Source organism: Excalfactoria chinensis, chromosome 13, assembly GCF_039878825.1.
Source record: "Excalfactoria chinensis isolate bCotChi1 chromosome 13, bCotChi1.hap2, whole genome shotgun sequence".
Taxonomy (NCBI): domain Eukaryota; kingdom Metazoa; phylum Chordata; class Aves; order Galliformes; family Phasianidae; genus Excalfactoria; species Excalfactoria chinensis.
Genome location: NC_092837.1, coordinates 13,588,837 through 13,610,066, shown reverse-complemented (window position 1 = coordinate 13,610,066; position 21,230 = coordinate 13,588,837). Strand labels below are relative to the sequence as shown.

Genomic DNA, 21,230 nt, shown 5'->3' with positions numbered 1-21,230 from the left:
TCGGTTTGGCTCTCTGATCCAAAGGCTCATTGGATGGTTGCTGGGGGGCAGCTCTGAGCAAACTCAGCGGAAATTGCGGGTCTCCACTTCCTCCTCTCATTTCACTGTTTGCTGCTCGCTTGACAGAAGGAGAACGCTTGGAGGTGCGCATGAAGCGTCTCGAAGCCAAGTATGCCCCACTTCACCTGGTTCCCCTAATAGAGAGGCTGGGCACTCCGCAGGTAAGGATTTCATTGAAAGGGATGGCTGTTGAAAATTCATAGCAGTCCCCAGTTGCCCTGTTCGGCCCTGGGAAGGTGATCCTTTATTTTTTATTTATTTTTTTCTAAAATGCCAATCAGACAAAAAGAAAAAGAAGTCAGAATCCTTGCCTTAGCGGACACATCGAAAGGAAATTTATGAGTGGGTCCAGAGCGTGTTGCTGCCTCCAGTCTGGAGAGCTGGCAGGGAGCTGTAGCATAAGCCAGCTCTGAACACAAACAGCCTTGAAAATCTCTTTCCTGTCCATTAAAATAAATAAATAAATAAACAAAATGGAGAATTGTCGGGGTGGTTCCAGGGGAAACATTGTAGGGCTGTCCCTGGCTTATTCCATTGCTATCAGTTTTGGGGATCCCATTTTAGGACTGCCTGGTGGTATATTTTTTAAGCTCATCCCTGTCAAGGAATACATCTGAGAATGGTTTCCCTCCTAGCACACGCTTAGAGCTTCAGCACATGCTTAAGATTACAGCTCCATTTAAGTGTCTTATTGAGGTGGGGTCTCAGCTTGAAAAAATATATATTCTATTTTCTGCAGAAATTGAGTACTGCTAAAAATATATCTCAGATTTAATCATTGTAATTGGCAGAAGTGAGTTCTATTGAAACCAGTAGCCAAATGTCTGCTATCTGTTTAGTGGAGTTAATAGGATAAAAAATCATTGAAAGTGTTAAAGAAATCAACACCCTTTTTTCTGTAACCTACTGCTGAGGGAATGGAACAAATACTCAGTTGTATGAGGTGACAGATCTATGGCAGGCAGAAAGTTATACATCTTTTTTCCATGTTTTTTTTGATGGATCAAGGATTTGGAACTTTGCTTCACTGGAAATCATATGAAACAAAGAAACTGGCTTGAAAACTGAGAGCTTTGTCTGACTTTATAGACACTTCTCTCACTTCCCATTGGCTTCCTTTCAAAGGAGACACTCGAGAAAAAGAATTCACCTCTGTGTTTTTGTGTCTTTGTGTTGGTCTTTCTATCTCTCCTTCTTTCCATGCAAAACCATCATTGAAATCTGCTATAAGAGTCCACTTGTTGCTTATCCTTGCTGTAGTTACAAAGATGAAAACAAAAGTTATTTTATGTCTGAATTATCTTTACTGTAAACTGTTCCCACATTCACCACCCAGGTACAGTTGAGTGCCAGATCTTTTTTGAGCTCAGGTATAAATGAACACAAAAACGACTTGCAATAAATGCCTCCATAGCTTCTAGCTTGCTCCTGGAAATGCAGTTTTGGACACAGGCCATGTTGGGTTTTTCCTGCAGAACACAGAAGTACCTTAGAGCAATTGTCCAGAATTGGAGCAGAAGTTGGCTGCTGGTTGCCTCTCCCAAAAGGTGGCCCTATGCAGTTCCTATAACCACTTGCTGTAAAGGGTCTGAGCCACAGCTGCTGAAGTTAGTGGGAATTACTTCCCAGCAGTCTTCAGGTGTGGTTCTTGCAAGTTCTCTCATTAATAGACTGTGAAAGAGGTTTGGCATAACTGAGTGCAGTGACAGGAAAACTGTCAGGGAGGGCATATTGTACATTGGAAATCCACAGACAGCTTTTTGACGGGTGATTGATGCAGAACCAGGGAGTCACAGCAGATTGTTAAAGGAATCTTCCTGCTTTTAATGCCGAGTAGATATTTAGGAAAGGACTTTCAAACGTCCTTTGAGAATGCTTTTCTTTTTTTTCCTTTGAAAATAATAGGAGCTTTTTTCTTTTGAGGACAGAGGGAATAGTTGAGGGAGCACAGTGCCTTCCCTTGGCAATCTATCCTCAGTCACCCATCCTCTCATCATAGAAGTCAGTAGGACCTCAGACTGTTAGGCAGCTTTGGCCATAGGACTAATAGCTGTGCAGCTGCCTTCGCCATGTTAAATACCAGCCAAGTGGTAGTCATGCTCTGTCTTACGGGGATGAATTTTAAAACCAACTTCTGTCTGTGAAGGTGAGTGGAAAACAGATGCATCCCTTTCTAGATTAGGATTTCTTCACACTAAGATCAGGGAATTAGTTTTGTCAAAAATACCTGTTCTATCGCTACTTCTTAGCAAACAGTAACGCTAACACTTAATTTACACATGAAGAAGCTTTACTCTTGCTGTGTCTCTATTTTGCCATCATAAGACTTCTGTGTGCAGACACTAATCTTTACCCATAAAAGTCTGATGCAGATGAAGAGACAGAAGTTGTACCCACTGCCTTTAGCTATAAAAAAACACACTGGATAAATTAAACCCTGACTTGCTAAGCAAATATGTGCAAGTGTGCGCTGTGATACTTGGGTGACATCATTCCTGAACTTAACAAATCTAGGGATCCCAGCCCTGATCTGGCCTCTGGGCAGCAATACACTGTTCCATTGATATTTGCTGTTAGTTGAACATTAATTGCTCTGATGTTCCCAAACTGTCCTTGGAATTGTGTTGAAAGCAGGAGTTGTAATGTTTCCATTTCAGTAGCTCCCAAACTAAAAAGGCTTTTAAAAGGCCAGTGCCGATGTAAACCAGTAGTCAGGAAAGGGGATGTATATGTGCATTCAGATTTGTATTTTTTTAGTGCAGAATAAAGAATACCCAAATGAACTGAGTGAAATTCATGTCCTTAAAGTCTGGCCAGGACATATGCAGGTGCTTTGTAGCAGAGGCTCTGAGCCTCTGTTGTTATTCTGGTCAGGATGACATTTTTTCTCATAGGCATTATGTGGACAGCTGGAAATGGAGCAAATACTTTAAAATGACCAAGAGTTCCAGGAAGTCCTCTAGGAAAGGCAGAAGGTTGGTAAGTGCCACTGCTGAAGTGGTGAGGTGGTAAAAGGCTCTGCCTGTGGGGACAGCAGGATGTGGCCATCACCCACATAATGGGGTGAGCCTTCTATCTCCATGGCCTCCAGCACAACTCTGACAGCAGTTGGCCCCTGTTATTTTTGGCAGCACTTCAAGAAGGCAGTAATACTGCTGGAAATGGCAAGGAGTGGGGCAGACAGGATCCATGCCAGCTCAGAGGGTGCAGGCAGGAAGCTCACTGGAGTCTCTGTGCAGGGGGAAGGACCCATTTGCTTAAGTTCCCTTGTTGGTTTTTTTCCTCTGGAGCAGCAGTGGAGCTGAAATTAAGTCAGTTCTCTCTTCAACTTCCTCTGGTGTAAAAACCAAATCAATTCCATCCAGTGGAGCCACTCCCTCCCGATTTGTTCATGTAAATTTGAGAGGGGATGTCATAGAAATTCTCTGCACGTGGAAAGTTTCTCAGCTGGAAAATGTATTACTTGACTTTCTTAGAAACCACAGATTTTCCAGTATTAAGGTTCCAATGGCTTCTCATCTATCTCAGAGCTTTTTAACCACTACACAGGAAATGAAGAAGTTCGTAGCCCATCTATGTTTTAAAGAGATGATGGTAATGCCCTGGGAAGCAAAATGCCTGTTTTCTCTCCTGTTTCATTTTCATAATCTGCCCAAATGATGAAATTAAGCCTGGCAATGCTTAGTAGTGCTCGTGTAACAGAATAGCATGCTAGCAGAATTAAGGATCAGTATTTCTGGTCAGAACTTTTGCCTTCAGCTTTCGTTTTCTGACGCATATAGTTATTTCAAAAGGTACTCAGTTTGGTGAAATGTAATTGAGCACAATATTAAGTCTTCTGCTTGAGGGTTGAGCATTCTCTGGTGGGGAGTGCCATGGGAGCAGCCATCAGAGGTAAGGTTGGACCTTTCACAGGATATGCCAGGGAGACCAGGAATTGTGAAGTCCAACCAGAGGGTACGTCTGTATTACATTGTCACTTGTTTCTTTGGTTCTCCTCCTCTTCAGCAAATAGCCATTGCCCGAGAAGGTGACTTGCTAACCAAGGAGCGGCTGTGCTGCGGCTTGTCCATGTTTGAGGTCATCCTGACACGAATTCGGAGCTACCTGCAGGACCCAATCTGGCGTGGACCACCCCCAACAAATGGGGTGATGCACGTGGACGAGTGTGTGGAGTTCCACCGGCTCTGGAGTGCCATGCAGTTTGTGTACTGCATCCCTGTGGGCACCAACGAGTTCACTGCAGAGTGAGTGTCCAGTAGCCAGCTGTGCCATTAACTCACAAGCCCTTAGCTGCAGCAATAGCCACAGCCAGCACAGAGGTAGAGAGAGAACACGGGTACCTGAGGACAGGACTTTGTTGGATGTAGACCTAAAGAGATGCCCCCAGAGCTTTCCATCTGAACAACTGGGAAAAGGGGAGAAGGGAAAGAGGAATACAAAGACATATCCAAGAAGCTCTGCAGAAAGAAATGAGTAGATGAGCCTAGAGTCCAAGCTGGATGCAAAGTCCTCATCCATCATTCCCTGTGGTGCACCATGCATAGCCTGGTCCCATTCTAAGCTCATTTTTTTTCCTCTAACTACATACCCACTTGTCATCAATAGGACCAATTTCCCCCACCAAGGAAAGTTTCTGGTGTCATGATAGGACAGCATTTATCTAACTCCATCCTGTTATCTCTCCATCCCATCAACCTGTCCCCATCCTAGGCAGTGCTTTGGAGACGGTCTGAATTGGGCAGGTTGTTCTATCATTGTTCTCCTTGGACAACAACGACGCTTTGACCTATTTGACTTCTGCTACCACCTGCTGAAGGTGCAGAGGCAGGACGGGAAGGATGAAATCATTAAAAACGTGGTAAGTTGAAGGGTAAGGCTCTGAAAGACCTAAACTAGCACACGTCTCTGTTTTTGGACTTGCCTTGTTCAAACTCATAACTCACAAACTTTCCAGGCATTGACCTTATTCAAGCTGGATATGCTTGCTGAGAGATTTCCACCTGCAGTCTCAGCAGAGAGGCCAGGATTTTAATTGGCTTGACAATTAAATCTTTCTTGTCCCAAAGCTTTTCCTTTCTTCCTGGGGTTGGGAAGCTGGAGCAGAGAAGCTGGTATTTCCATCAACCATTATCTGGTCTCTGTGGCTTTATCAATAAGCAGCTGGGAGTCCAGACTCTAGATCGATTAACATAGAACCACACACTGACCTTGTTAATTCTGTCCTGAGTCATCAAACCCTATAACGAAGTGAGTCACCAGTCTCATGGTAGCTGCTAAGTGGAACTATAACACGTGCTATAGCTGCTTTGTATTAGTAGAGGTTTCTCAGCAGCAGGGCAGATGTACTGATGCTTTCTGGCTGGTCAAATGACATAAGACTCTCTTCACCTACTGTTTTTCCTTCTCACCATCCCTCCAGCCCTTGAAAAAGATGGCTGACAGGATAAGGAAGTATCAGATCCTGAACAATGAGATTTTTGCCATCCTGAACAAGTACATGAAGTCGGTGGAAACAGACAGTTCCACAGTGGAGCACGTGCGCTGCTTCCAGCCTCCCATCCACCAGTCACTGGCCACCACCTGCTAGTGTGACACTAACCCTGTGTGCTTTGGGAAGGGAGAAGAGACTGAGCCCAGGATGACTGGTTGGATTAACTTGATGGCGTGAGACCTGGCAACAAAGTAAGACTGGGTATGCTCACTACAAGGACTTATCTTCCCATCTGGCCCTGTTGAGTGCATGTTCTTCTGTTCCATCCCTGTGACCAATTTTACTTGTAACTTTTGGACTTGGGAGTGGGTGGGGGTGGGAGGTTGAAATGTGCTTTTCTTCCGTGAAATCTGGTTTTCCCTGTGATTCATCCAGCCAAACACAAAAATCTGAAGCCATACTGCAGCCCCATAGGTGGGGGATCCTTTCAGAAAAGTTGCGTGTTTCTACTGTGCTGGGAGCCCAATATCACTGCAGAAGCAATGGGGAGAAATCAACCCCACTCATGACACGTGCCACCAGGGCTGAAGACAGACCCTGACTTCTTTTTGGGAAGGGGTGGATGAAGGCAGGACTCCACCTACGGCAGCAGCCTCAGGAAGGAGCAGTGCAGACGAGCCATGCCAGACTGGTTGTGGATGTCTTCCTGCTCTCTGCCAAGTCATCGGCCTTCCTAGCATCTGGCACCTGGGTTTCAGAATAGCAATGATGTAGCTGCCAAATAACTCTTCAGCACTTCAGAGAGCTGGAGGAATCAAAAAAGGCCTGTTTTGGTTTTTTTTTTTTCCCCTGCTATAGGGATGTCCACTTATTTTATTTCAAAGGGTTCTCCCTCGAAGATGCATCTTCCATGAAGTAAATGAAATTTCTTATGGACCATAGAAGAGGTTGCATTGGATTCGTGTGAATATGCTTTTGCACATACTAACTTGGGTGGAAACAGACACCAATCCTGACAGGAGGCAGTTGTATTTACCTTGACCATATGTGATCTTTGAAATTCGGCCAAGGATGAGAGCTGGGATGTGCAATTTTTGTATGTTCTGGCATGCTGTTTTCCCTTGTTTTAAACAAATTTCTAGTCACAGCAACTACTTTTTAAGAGAATGGTGTCTATCAGGAAGGCTTAGTAAACTTCCTAGCACACAGAAATGATGTGATTCTTTAGAAAAGGTAAATCATAGGATAAGCATAATGAAAACAGCATTTTCCAGGCTCAAAAGCATTGTGAGGGAATGCTGGAGTCCGCTTCCTGTTCCTACTCAGCTCATCTAATACATCTGGATATATTAGATACTGAGAACAAACTCAGTAGGGACTTGAAGGAGATATTAAAAACTTGTGGTTTTCCCTGCTTCCCCTTGGTGCTGGCACTGCAGTGACACAAAACCTTATGCCTGAATCTAAAGAAGATCAAACCACATGCTCCAAACTATGCTAATGTCACCACTGGTGATATTTTTATTTCTCAGCTTTAGCCAGGATACAGCAGATAATCACCATTCAAATAGACAGATTTGGTAATATGTGTTCTTTTCATGCATTCCATCATGCCTTGTAACCTGCATGCTACTACAGATGTTGAAATGGCAGAGCCTGAGTCCTTATTCTCTCAAAGAAAATACATAATTAGCAGAAACGTCCCAGGTGGAATGCACTGTCTTAGAAAACAACAGCCAGCACTGTACTAGTGCTAAAGGAGATCTTGCTGTGTGGGATGCATTTGTTCTCCCAAACATGCACTCCCTCATAATCAACAAAGAACCCACACATGCAAGTGCTAGATATCTTTACACCTCAAATCTCCATTAATTGCTGAGACAAATGCTTGAATCCCTGGGAGGAAACAGTGCAGCACAGTAATGTCATAGTCAAATGGTATCTCAGGAGATCAGGCTGAACCCCTTGGGTGCCAGGGAAGGATCCAACCTCTGGAGGCAAGTTGTTTTCCTCACATTGTGAAGAAGAGCACCAGAAGACTGCCCAAGACCCAACAGTACCAAAGGACTCCTGCTCTCTATTTACTTTCTCCACTATGGATGCCAGTTCTGGTTTTCCATCACGTTCCAACACTTCACACTGCTGAAACTACTGGAATGAGGGAGCTTACAGATATATATTTTTAAAAGGAAGAGGAGAATTGAGCACTTTATTTTTTGTGGAAAACAAGATATGAGGAATATAGATCCAACCAAGATCCTATTTTCCTGACCTAAATAGCAAGTGCTTGTTATTTTGGTATGAAAGTGTTGCTGATGAAGCAGCACAGATCCCTGACTGGCTCTCAGAGCCGTCTCTGAGCACAGCACAAATTGAATGTTCTATGATGTCTTGATACGTTATAGGATGTTGGAGCCTTGGCAGAAACCAGCAGGAGCAAGAACACAAAAGGATGAGCTATGCCACACAGCCCAGTCACAGCTAGCGGGACAGAACAGGATATCCTAAGCTGAATATAAGTGTCTGTTTAGGTTTGCAGTGAGACAGGAGATTTTTACCTAAACATGACCCTGACTGTATTCTTTTGCTGTAGCTTTGGCTTAATTCTCTAAAACAACCACAAACCCTGCAAAACGCAGTTGGGTGTATTTGAATGAAAAGGTAGAGGAAATCTCCCTTTTTTTTGTCCTCAGATTTGCTGTCAGAAACAAACTCCTTCTGAGTCTGAGGGATGAAACATTATGAGCAAAACGTCCAAAGTGCATGAACAAAATGTAAAGTGTTTTTGACTGTAGATGTTTTTGCCTTGTTGCTCAAGTAGTATGAGATGAGCTAGGAATAACCGTATGGTCTTCACTTCTGAGATTTGGTGTTATTGTCCTTACGTTATCGACTTGATTCAAATAGTCTTTAGCTTTGGTTTTCTAACCCCTCCCCTTGACTCTATAAAAGAAAAGTTCAGGCTTATGTCTTCATACAACTCAGTGAAGCAAAGTTTCTTCTATCCTTTTCTTTTTAATGTCATAATTATTAGTGAAAATAGGGAGCAAATTTGTAACAGTAGAGCTAAACAACAGATTGCCAAGGGGTCGGGCATATCCTCCACACTTGAAACCTTTCTGCCAATTTTGGATGTCTTCCTTGCAGATATGCTCTAATTCAATCTGCAGAGTCTGTATCATTTTTTCTTAGGGAAACACGAACCCCTGTATGGATAATTTAAATCAACTAACTATGGGCTTACCTTTTTTTTAACCTACATTTTCCTAATTACTCTGAAGTAGCTGCAACTCCTCGGGGATTACCAACCACCGCTTGGAATGCCTACTTCATAGACAAATTGCTGACTTGAAACAGAAGTTAGAGGGAAAAGGATGGTCTGTGTAACGAGTGAAGTCAGACTAGATGATTGTAATGTTCCCTCCAGCTTTAATATTGTGAAATGTGACTATTAGCAGTGCAGATGCCTTTCTTGGATGACGCTACTCTTGATTCTCGGTAGAAAGGGGAAGCAAGCTTGTTCAAACTTAGCACTTGTGCGGTTTTCCTTTTAAACTCCAGCAGCACTTATTAGCACTGAACAACATTAGCCTTTTTTTTCTCCTGCATTACTCCAGTCCAATAAGTTCATGTGTGTTTGAGAACAAAAGAAAGAACTAAAGGTGTAGAAAAAAAAGTATTCTTAAAAGCTCTTGTCAGATGTACCATATTTGTATGAAAAGCTGCTTGAGTTATTTTGTACGATGAGTTTTATTTATGGTGAGGTATATTTACGCTCGTGGTCTGATAACAGTGTTAAATTTTTGATCCATATTTGCTATGCAGCTGAAGATGATATTTTGGTTTTGTATTATTATTTTTTGCTGTTGTTCTAAAATTCAGCTAACAGAAGCTTCCATCTCCATTAGAAAATGCTTCTGCAAGAGTAAAGCATCTGGTACATGGTGATATGTCCCGTAACACAGCAACCAACAGTGTGTGCAACAAATGTGGGATGACTTTTGTGATGAAGTAAAATAAAAATTGGGCTCATTCACAAGATGGGCAAACTTTATCTCTTGGTTTCATTGTCATTTTTGGTAACTGTTGTTTGAGAAGAGACTCTGGTCACACCTGGCAAAAGGAGAGCACCTAATAGGGATGACGGCAGCATTTTGTTGCTAAATGAGGAGCTCATCTCTCACTACCACAGCCCTACCGGCTCCACAGGGACTTTTTATCCCAGGGGACAGCCCTTGCTATTTTCTTTCAGATTGCCATTTGCAGCCCCACCTGGAACCACCCCTTGTACTGAGCATCCAGCTCCAAGAGTCTGAATGTTGGATAACCAACCCTAAGGATCATTTCCAAAACCACAGACTTACATCTTCCTTCTTTCTCATGTACGTATCTTTATGTCCTCAGATTAATGGCCTTCTGCCACTGAGAAGAACAGTTTATGAATGATTGCTTCATGATTTCAGCTGTAGCAGAGACCCTTGCTGTAATTCCTGCAAGCCAGCAGCACCTTTTGAGTCTAGTTTTGCTTCATATAAAGCTCTGATGCAAACATCTAGCAGTTAAAAACTCTATAAATAAACACTGATGCCTGCACATCACCTCACAGCACGTGCTGCTGATCTGAAGCTTTAGGGCTTCCATTGCCCACAGAACATCCACCTATCCATCACCAACCCACCTCTCCTGTTCTGCCATTATCTGTAGTTTGTGGGGCCTCAGGGACCCAGATCATTATACTGATCTGGACAGAGAAAATAACCCAGGTGAAGCAACGTGTGCTTACTTTTGCCTTATGAACCCACACAGCTCATCTACTCTACTGCAGAACCACAGATATTCACTCAGGCACAGGGAGGGAAGCACAAGCGTGGGAACCCATTCTGGCTATGACAGACTGGGAACTTCAAGCTGGTGTCATCTGAACTCCTGCAGCATGTAATGACAGCCCCAGCCACTGCAGGCAGGGTTACCTGGAGGGATAACTTGAACTAAAAGCTGTCCGCTCAGCCACATCCAGTTCTACAAGCTTTTATGTCGCTGCGCTGCCATCACCTGAACACCAGGCATTTCCTTTTGCCCCTACACCACCAGGTCACTATCAGAAAGAGGATTTATCTCTCTTCAAAGCAGTAGATCTCAAACTACACAGAGCCACGGCTGAATATTGCAGTCCTGTTCTCAAAGTTCCCCTCAAGAACCATTCCTAGCAGACACCCAAGGGCAGAAGCATCCATCAGCTGCCAACAGGATGCTTCCACCATTATAACAATACACAGAATGGGCAACAACTATTTTTCCACCATTTTTTTCTAGTCCAATAAAGGAGAAGAGGAGAGGAAAGAAAAGCCTTTTGATGTTGTTAAAGATATCATTTGCATGCAAAGCTGTCTTGCTTTATCCTCTGGATTCCAGTCAAGCTTTTTGGTTTGGGGAACCAGTATTTCAGGAGGAACCACATTGATACAAGATGAGCCACTATGGCAGACTCCCTGATTTCTAATGAGCTTGACCTTATTTTTAAGGAAGCACTTGATGTATCAACCACTGAGCTCACAGCTTGGAGCCGAATTCCCCTAATTACAGCCTTACTATTAAAACAAGGATATGAACCAATAACAGAGGCACTGGTTGCACCCCTGCTTTATCTTTATCAGTCTGAACTTGCCCTTGACTAAGTGTTGCAGGCAATTCTCTGCCAAGCCTTCCTGGCTTTTAACTCTCATATTGCCATGTGCAGAGCCTTGCTAAATCCATCAGATGCAGCACCAATGACTTAGTGATTTTGTATACAACACCCCCACAGCCCCTACACCAGAAAGATGTGACACGCACACACCGCAGCCGATTGCAACATCTAAGTGAAACTTCTCCGACGATGGTGACAACTCCACGTGCTCCCTCCTCATGTCTAACACTGAGTTTGCAGTGCCACATTCTCTCCTTCTGGGACCTCACCCCCTCCACATCTCTCCCTGGAATTCAGGAGAGCTTCTCTTGGAGATCTTGCCCCTTCCCAAACCTGGCAAAATTGGCCCAAGGAGATAAATACATTTGGGAGCAAAGATGCCAAATGCGGTCATTCTTCATTTAGGGAGTCAGACTGCCAAAGGAAGGTAAAGCTGTGACCCAAAGTACCTTTTGCTTTCCACCATGCCATCACCTCTGCTTTGGCAGCAGTTATCACTGATAAATCACCATCCTTTTCATTTCCTACACCAGAAACCACTGCCACACCATTTGGATGCTATCAGACGTTCCTGCAAAGGAGGGCAGGACGTGATCCAGCCAGTACAGCCTTTCCCAGCCACTGAGTGCAGCTAATGAACTGACCCAATTAAAGTCAAGATGACTCACAAAACACTCAAACATGACTTTTGCTGGAGAGCAGGGCTGCACAGAGATATGATCAGGTGCTGACTGAAAGATAGCACTGCTGCAGCTTGATGGCATAAGGGCAAATTCTGAAGCAGTGTACCGACAGAGTATTTCATGGTGAAAGAAATAAAAAAGCAAAATTTCAAGCATTAAATCCTGCAGATCTTACATTTTAGTTATTTTATTTACTGTCTGGAGGCAGCAAAGTCTTAAACTGCAGCTGCAGGTGAAATCATGCCCTGCACCTCTGTAGCACAGCACATGTCCTCTGGTCACCCATCCTCGTCCTCTGCAGGTATTTGCTTTCTGCTTGTGCTGGAGCCCAGCCTCTCTCTCTTTGGCTCAAAGACCAGAAGACCGATTAGGGAATTCTGTCCTGACCTTCTACAAGGAACGTGCCTCTGTGCAACAAGTAGACGAAGAGGAAGTCCCTGCTCCCACCCGAAATACCCGGCGAGATATATCAACCTTCCTTATGCTACAACGCATTCCTCAACCCCACGATTTGCCCTCTACATCTGCACACAGCCTAAGCAAGGAACAACAGACACCAACGCTCACTTTTGAGGGGGACTCCTTCTGAACCACTTCCATGTTACACCACAGGGAGCAGCCTCAACCCCCAAGGCAGAGCGAGGTGTGCAGCGCTGCGACGGAGGAGGAGGAGCAGCCGTCCGGGCAGGTGTGCCCGCAGCCGGCACCGGGACACTGAGAGCCCCGCGGAGGACAGAAACGATGATGATGGAGCCGCTGGCGGCCAACGGCAGCTGCAGCAACGGTGGGTGCAGCCCGGGCTGGGGGGAGTGGGGCTCCCAGCAGTGGGGGGAGGGGGTGCCCTAAAACTGGGGCTGCTCTCTGTCACTGGTTGGTTTCACAGGTGGTTGTTACACGGTAGGTAACTGCCTCACCCCGCTGCCTTCTGCTTGCTCCCTGGAGAGCTGGAGATGCCCACCTTGCCTAGGTAAAAGAGCTCAGCCTTTCAGTGTGGGGCTGTAAGAAGGAAGGGGACAGACTCGAGCAGGGTCTGAAGACAAATGGAAATGGCTTCAAACTAAAAGAGAGGAGATATAGATTGCATTTAAGGAAGAAGTTCTTTTACAATAAGGGTGAGGCACTGGCACAGATTGCCCAAAGAGGTGGTGGGTAATCTGTCCCTGCAGATAGCCAAGGTCAGGCTGGGGGGGCTCTGAGCACCTGGTGGAGCTGTGGGTGTCCCTGTTCAGTGCAGTGAAACCAGAACAGATGGCCTTTAAAGGTTCCTTATTACTCAAACAATTTTATGACTATGAAAACATCCCCCAGTACCCTGGAAAACAGTTCCACAATGAAGGTTATTTTTCCATTAGAGGGAAAAAAAAAATCTCTTATGGAATCTTTAGAAAAGTCATTGGATTTTTGTTTTCCTCCATTAGAAAAAGTAAAAGATGGATCTAATTTGGATCCAAACCTTCAGCTGCATGTGCAGGGGATGGGCAGAGGCTGCAGAAGATTTAAGACAGTTTTCCTGGAGGAAAAATAAGGTGTGACCCAACTCTTGGAGAGCCATAAGCCAAAGCACATCTGCCTGCAGACGGACACTTGTTCCTTCCATATTTCCAACATGATTTGGGCAGAAAGTTTGTCATTTACTGGAGATATTTTTACATGACACTCCTGCTGGGTGCTTTATTCCAGCAGAGCACAGTCACACTGTCCATGCTACACTCCCAGCTCTGATTGCAATAGGGAGATGTGCTGGGTGGGGTAGCTCAGCAATTTTCCCACCCACACAACTACACACCCCAAGCGGGAGACTCCAGGGTTCAATGCTTTTTGTGTGGGCAGCAGAGAGACAGGCCTGTGTTCAGCCCTTCCACACCAGCAGGATTTGATGCCAGCACTCTCAGATATACAGTCTGATTTTTAGGTGGTCCTCTGCAAAGCCAGGAGTTGGACATGATCTTTCTGGGTGCCTTCCAGCTTGGGATATTCTGTGACTCATGAGCACACAACTGTCCATAAATAGGGGGAATAAAACCAGTACAGAGAGGGAATTTTAATCTGGGATGAACCTGTTGTCCTCTTACAAGCAATCACATGGCCTCACTCAGTACACAGAGCTGGGACAGATTCACAGTCACAAAACACTGGCACTGCTCCACATTAAACTCAAAGCAGAGAGCTGCAGGCAACAGGCAGATGCCAGGATTAGGTGGCTGCAAAGCACCAAAGCCTTTGGCACTGGCCAGGTATAGCTCAACCTCCCAATACTGGAGTTTGGTGCAGAGACTGTAGAATAGATATTCTGAAATTCAGATTAATTATAGTGGTCCTTGTGGTCTTCCAGTTCACAGCAAAGGACTCCGCAGGCACAGCATGTCAACAAGCTGCTTGAGCTGCATCCCGTAAACTAGTCACCAAACATCCTCCTGCTTCTTTGAGAGTGCAGATATGTCCTGAGTTATGAGAGACTGATTACAGCACTGAATGGCACTCTTGATAGCCACATCAGTAATTGTTGTATCTCCATGTTCTCACAGGGTCTCTGCTCTCCATTTCATGCCTTTCCCATCAGGTTGTGTGCCAGGTGGTCAGAAGTGCTGATCTGGCTGACCCTGGCCATGACAATGGGACTGAGGATACCTCCTGGATAACACGGCTGGAAAGTAACTATGGATTCTACATCGGTCTGGGCTTGGCTGTCTTCTCCAGCTTCCTCATCGGCAGCAGCGTCATCCTCAAGAAGAAGGGGCTGCTCCGGCTGGTGGAGAAGGGAGGCACCAGGGCAGGTAAGGTTTTGTGAGGGGCAGGAACCACACCACTACCCAAAGCCCAGCAATTGCAGGGCAACAGCTCGGTGTACACGTGCCAGCCTTTTATCAGCAGGGAAAGTAAGACCTTTTGTGAAACGGTGAAATGGGCCCCATTGCATAAAGGAGAAATTCATTCCATGTCACAGCCTGGAGCGAGATAACACAATTTCATGCCTTCCCCCCTGCTCTCATTGGTACATCAGGCAGTTTTGCCACCAAGTCACTGAAACACAGATGCATCCCCACATGCTTTAATTGCATTAGCAAAAGCCATTTATTCATGCATACCTGCACCCCTGCAATTTATATGAACCCTGCTGCAGTTTTCAGAAGCCACACATCCAAAGCATGTTGCTCAACAACATGTTGGCTGATAACTGTCTTCTAGCACTGAGGTGTGTGTTTATGGATGGGGATGGTGGAGGAATGTGCCTGAGCTAAGTTGCATCGTGCAATTGGGCACAGCCCATCAACACTGCAAATATTTGCTCCAGCAGCAGCCTAAGTCCTACCTGGCGGGTGACCTACTTACATAACTTCTGACAGAATGATGATGATTAAAACACTACTGCTTCCTAGATCTGGTCTAGGAAGTGTTCTTAAGTCATTTTACAAAGGAATTCAATATCCCCATCTCCATGCAGGGACACAAAGGCATGAAAAGGCAAGGTGACTGTTAAACAGCAGGTGAGCAAAGCCGACGATATGTCTCCCACCCCTAGCCCATATATTAAGCTGTCCCCTTTGCAAGGGTGAACTCACATAGGCATGATCTTCAGCATTGCATTTGCACCATGAAATATCAGTGTCATTTCAGTTGTGGAACTCCCAACATCATCTTACATTTCAGAGCCAATCTAGTTAAACAAGAGCAAACTCCTTCCTACTTGAGGATACTTTACTGGGAACTGATGACAAAAACTCACAGCTAACAAGAAAAGTTCTCCAGGAAAAAAACCACAGCCAAACAAACCAGCAATTTCACAATTTCCAAAGAACACCAAAGCATAACATTTAAACTTCATCACTTGTTAAGGAACCAGAAGTTGGATTATAGCAGAAAAAAATTCTGTACCTCCTAAACTCTTCTTGTTCACATCTTCATTGCTTCTCTTCTCCTGCCTCTCCCCTTACTCTCACTCCCCATATTTCAGCCTTGCTATGCGTACACATCAACTTTCTCCAACATAGCTCTAGCAGTGCATAGACTGTTACCATCAGCTCCTGCCATCAGTCTCTCCAATCCAATACCCTCACAAAGTCACCAGGCCAGAGCTTCTGCCATAGAACAGCTTGTGGTTAAAGACCAGAGCTTAGTTAGCACCTGGCACAATGCAACCATGCTTCCTTGTTTTTATTCACACTTTCCTTTATTGAGCTTCAATACCAGGAATCATTTGTCATCAGAAACAGCCACTAAATAACAACTTTACACATAAAGGCAACATTAGGATTTATAGAGGTTCAGGCTGTGACCCTAAGGCACAGAGCAACACGCAAAGCAGCAGATAACATATGGATAACTCCAGGACACCTAAGGGTCTTCACCACAATACAGCAACACCAACTAATAAACCACAGGATCATACAATGCAACCAACCAGTCCTCTTCCTCCATAGCCATAAAAAAAACCATTGTCCTACCTTAGTGCCGACACGTGGCTCTCCATAGCAATCCAATGGGGTATGCAAGGTCCAGCACAGCAGCTCCATGGAAACAGTCTTTGGGTGAGGGCATCCAAGAAGGCACAGCCTGCAGCATCCTCAGACCCAGAGTCACCTGGGGAGGGACATCCAAGCCAAAACACATCCAGCCCCCAGGACTTCAGCACAAGCATCCACTGATGGCTTTGGAGGCACAATCACCACGATGAACCAGTGAGGATCACCACTATAGTCACTGCAGCCCATCCCAATAATCTGCTGCTTTGGGGCAGTGGGTGCCATTGCCATGTTAGATTAAGCAGCTGTTTTTGTTGCATTTACTTTGTCGACCATTAGCTGTCACTTTCTGTTCATGCCTTGGCCCAACACAACTGATACATCTGCACTTTCTGTCCTTCCAAGGCATTTTCTTTGCCACGCTCTTCCCGTTGTGGCCTACTCCTCACCGGAGGGCTGTTTGACTCTTGTTAACTCCTGCCTGCTTTGCTTTCCTAGGAGACGGAGGCCATGGCTACCTGAAGGACTGGCTCTGGTGGGCTGGCTTGTTAACGAGTAAGTAGAAGTTATCCCCTGGGTTTGCAGCATTCCCAGGGTCTGCCCACTTGAAGCAGGTATGAACAAATCCAGCATCAGTAGCTCAAAACCTCGTTTAGTTCCCTGCTCCTCTCAAGGCCTGAGGAGGCAGCAAGCTGTACACCTCCCCCACCACCCTGCTGCAGCTCTCCTGCAGGGCTGGTAGTACTCAGCAGCTCCATTTTGCTTGAACAAAAAGCACACAAAGACAAAATCAAATAGGGCAATCACCTGCACCAGGCACAGGGCAAACAGCCTCCCGTGTGTGCCTCAGGAGATCAGGAAAGGTCACTGCTGCTGCAAGGGAGATAACAAGGTGTTGGTAGTAGCTCCTTTGTTAAAGGAAATGTTTCTTTCCCCTTAGAACAAGCCTCCAAACCTTCTTCATAAGCTCCAACAGTACAGCACCTTCCCAAACCAGAGTTTGAGCAGAAAGATGCAGATTCCACAAGCAAGACCTCCAGAGATGTCCTTCCCAACTCTCCCCACAGCACTGGGGACTGAGGCAATTTATAGCTGAGGAGCAGCCCATGCCCTCCCAGCACTCCGGGGCTCCAACCACACAGTAATGACCCAGGTGCACTGCAGCTGTGTGCCTGGACTGGTGATTAAATGAGCTGATTGGAGTCAGCTGTGGCCTAGCCTGGGCACCTTCAGCTTCTTAGCCTGCCTAAGTTTGCACTATGGGGACATTTTCCCATTTTCAGAAGCAGCATGAAGCTCCTTTAGTATAAACCCAATCTCTAGTTTGTAAGCCTGCAATAGAAAGCACAAAAAGCATATTGTAATTCACCAGTGTTTGTTTTTCCTGTGTTTATTCAGTGGGTGGAGGGGAAGCTGCCAACTTTGCGGCCTATGCCTTTGCTCCTGCGACCATTGTCACACCTCTGGGGGCCCTCAGCGTGCTCATAAGGTGATGTACCATGCCTGGGGTTTGCAGCGGGGCTGTTCTGTTCACCTGTTTGTCCCTGAGGCAGGAATACTTGGAGTAATGCGAATGTGAGGAAAGAATATCTTCTGAAAACACCCAAACTGTTGCTGTATTTTGGGGAGATCACTCAGAAAACATTGAATTAAGTGCCATGCCCTTTGAAATGCTGCACGTGGATGTGAATGGCAGCTGCATACAATTGATGTTAAATCACTGCCATTAGCAGTGTGACTTCTTCCATTGCCTTCAGTCTTCAGCCAGTAAAAGGATATTTTTTCTTTTATTAGTAAAACAGCACTAAAAAAAATCTAAAATTATCAGAAATACTACATTTGTTTTTTAACTTTATCTCTGTGTTTGCATTGTGTTTACTGAGCTTTCAGGGTGTTCTCATGCACTGTTTCCAGGGGTGCTAAAAAGGCTCCAGGCTCTGAAGGTTCCATGGAAGTCCTGTTCCTAGGAAATGCATAAGCAAATGGAGATCGCTGTGCTGTCTTGGGTTGTTTCAGTGTCATGGAAAACAACTCTTATGTTTTTTTACAGCCCCATTTTTACATCCCCATTATGTTCAGATTCCTCTGGGGCTTCATATTTCTGATAATTAAGTTAAAACTAATGCAGTAGTTTTATGTTTGGTTGTTGGGCTGGCATTTTTGTCCTCTCTATTGCAATGGCCCTTGAATTCAATTCTTCGGGCACTGAAGGTTTCGTAATGCCCAACAGCTCACATGTGAATTAGAAAACCTTGGAAATGTCTCCCAGGACATGCTGACACATTCAGCATGTTTTGACCCTGCTGATACATGAGCTGTGGTTTTCAGGGCTGCAACTCTGCAAGTTCAGCTGTCAGCAAAAGCAACGTGAATGTGTAATAACATGCAGGAATCCTACAAAGATATTCCAAATTGGTGTCCTGGTATCATGTGTTATACATCATTTTAGATGCTGTTTCATCTTTAAAGGAATTTAAAGTACCAGCAGCTGTTGTTTTTCTGTCTCGTGCAGTGCCATCCTGTCTTCATACTTACTGGGAGAGCGGCTCAACCTGTTGGGAAAGCTGGGCTGCTTGCTGAGCCTCGTGGGTAGCACGGTGATGGTGATACATGCCCCAGAGGAAGAGGAGGTCACCACTCTGGATGAAATGTTGTTTAAGCTGAAAGAGCCAGGTACACAGGAGGTCTTGTTTCCTCCCTTGGGGTTGGGCGGTTGTACTGCTCTGGTCGCTGTGCCAGCTTATGTTTGAATTGTTTCTTTGTTTCTTTCCCCTTCCAGGTTTTCTTGCTTATGCTGCAGTTCTTTTGGCTGTCTGCTTCCTCCTCATCTTGTACTTTGCACCTCGCTATGGCCGGAGCAACATCCTCATCTACCTCACCATCTGCTCTGTTATCGGGGCCTTCTCCGTGTCCTCAGTCAAGGGTCTGGGTATTGCCATCAAGGGCTTCTTTGCTGGCCAGCCTGTGCTGCAGCACCCACTGACATGGATCCTGGTCATCACGCTGGTGGCATCCATCACTACACAAATTAACTACCTCAATAAGTCTCTAGACATTTTTAACACCTCTTTGGTGTTTCCCATCTACTACGTGCTGTTCACCACCATCGTCATCACAACTTCCATCATTCTCTTTAAAGAATGGGTGGCTATGACTGTAGTGGACATCATTGGGACAGTTTGCGGCTTCCTCACCATCATTTTGGGAGTGTTTTTACTGCACGCCTTCAAAGACATGGATGTCAATTTAGGGAATCTGCCACAGGTTCTCCAGAGTGAACAGGAGGCACCGGTCCCCCGAGATGACAAGAACATCCTGATAGAAGTGGACAACTCCAGCATTGCTCCGGAGGATAAACCCAAAGTATTCATGATCTATACTTAGCATGTTACGTTTGAGGGTTTGTAGGTGGGGCATAAAACTAATCTGAGTAGGTTGTTGCCAGAATTCCAAATGCTGTTGAGCAAGTTAAAGAAAGACAAAAAATTTAAACCAACAGTGTCTTATTCAAATCTTGGCAGAGTTAAGTCAGGTCTTTCACTGGGCTTGCACTGGATCTTTGGCATAGGGTGGCAGCAAGGAGCGTGTCAAATTGTCACTGGGCTTTAATGTATCATGTCTCTGAAAATCCTCTTGAAATGAGATACTCCTGGGACAAAGCCCCTTTGATGCCCCTTGCCATAATGTTGGCAGGGCTAGTGTTTACTCTGTACTCCTTCTCCTGGGTAGAGATATCACTGATGTTTTTATTTCTAAACCTTGACTGATTCATTGATCACTGGTTTTATGTTTCCTTTCTAGGCACTTGCATGAACTCTAAAATACACAACAGTATCTCAAACGAAGACAAAAAATGAGGACTGAATGGTGTGCTCCTGCTCTTCACATTCTGCTTCTCCACGTTTAGTTGTTCTCCAAGTTTGGATGAAGAATATTGGTAAAATACAGTCAATTTTGGAATAAGTGTCAGGACCCGAGCCATAAAGTGTTTATATGGGACTGTGGCAGATAAATCATTTTACACTTTTGTTTGTGAGGTACAGGAGCTTCCCAGCAGATCCGTGTTAATTAGTTTTGTGCAGCTTTTTTTTTCTCTCTCCATTAGAAACTGCAGTACCCAGGCTGCAGCGTTGTTGTTAGTGAAGCCACTGTGCCTGATCCAGACCTCACCCAAGCAAGCAAAGGGCAGCCCCTACTCAGGCTGGAAAGCTTTAGCAGGGTAAACCCCCATCAGGAGAACTAACAACTTCTCTAACACTTCTTGGTGATTGATGAAAAATGCTCTCAGCCTGAAGGACCAAGCAGGTGAATGTTTTAAAGATGTTTTTCTTAGCAGGTATTGTGACCTCGCAGCTCACCTTCAAAATTCCCTTGTATTTGGATCACGGGTGGGGATACAAGGATGGGAGCCCATATGGGCACAGCAAAGTCTGACCCAGCTGTGCAAAGCTTACTCAGTCCAAAGTTACTTACCCTGGACCATGGAACGTAACCTCTTTGGTTACCCTGGACCATGGAACGTAACGTAACCCAGTTTTAGATTGTTGGGATATCATTGAATAAACGTGGCTTGAGGTTGGGGCAGGGAAGATGATGCAGTCTCTTATTTTAATAACATTTCAGTACCTTTTGTTTTGTTTTGTTTTTTAAATGTGGAACAGGAAATAAAGGCATTTTCTAAAAACCCTTGAAGGTGGAGCTGGAAGATTTTAATGACTTTACTGATTTTGCAGAAGAAAATGAGCGCCCTCGTTTGGTTTTGCAGGAAATAATCCCAGTAATTCACTCGCTTTAATTTTGGCATCCATCCTAGTTGGGATAAGGCTTTACACATTTCATTCAATAAATAGATTGCAAATAGGTCTCATCCTTCCCCGAGCCTCAGACTACATTGATTCCTCCAGAAA

General features: G+C 45.0%; 2 protein-coding genes across 5 annotated transcripts in view; both read left to right on the top strand.

The window, feature by feature from the left end:
* CYFIP2 (cytoplasmic FMR1 interacting protein 2) overlaps window positions 1–9,548 on the top strand; it is a 48,831-nt gene extending 39,283 nt beyond the window's left edge. For 3 of the 4 annotated variants that reach the window (XM_072348681.1, XM_072348684.1, XM_072348680.1), the window contains exons 28-31: window positions 127–221; window positions 4,069–4,307; window positions 4,774–4,921; window positions 5,483–9,548. In XM_072348681.1, coding sequence (XP_072204782.1) covers window positions 127–221; window positions 4,069–4,307; window positions 4,774–4,921; window positions 5,483–5,650 — 650 coding nt within the window. In that variant the 3' untranslated portion in view covers window positions 5,651–9,548. The remainder of the gene's footprint in view (window positions 1–126; window positions 222–4,068; window positions 4,308–4,773; window positions 4,922–5,482) is intronic. The other variant, XM_072348685.1, reaches the window with a different exon arrangement.
* A 2,986-nt stretch (window positions 9,549–12,534) lies between these two features.
* NIPAL4 (NIPA like domain containing 4) lies at window positions 12,535–19,707 on the top strand. The gene is made up of 6 exons (XM_072348274.1): window positions 12,535–12,647; window positions 14,389–14,637; window positions 16,822–16,878; window positions 17,722–17,812; window positions 18,836–18,996; window positions 19,103–19,707. The coding sequence occupies exons 1-6, from the start codon at window positions 12,605–12,607 to the stop codon at window positions 19,705–19,707; spliced, it is 1,206 nt and encodes a 401-aa protein (XP_072204375.1). The 5' UTR covers window positions 12,535–12,604.
* The last annotated feature ends 1,523 nt before the right edge of the window (window positions 19,708–21,230 follow it).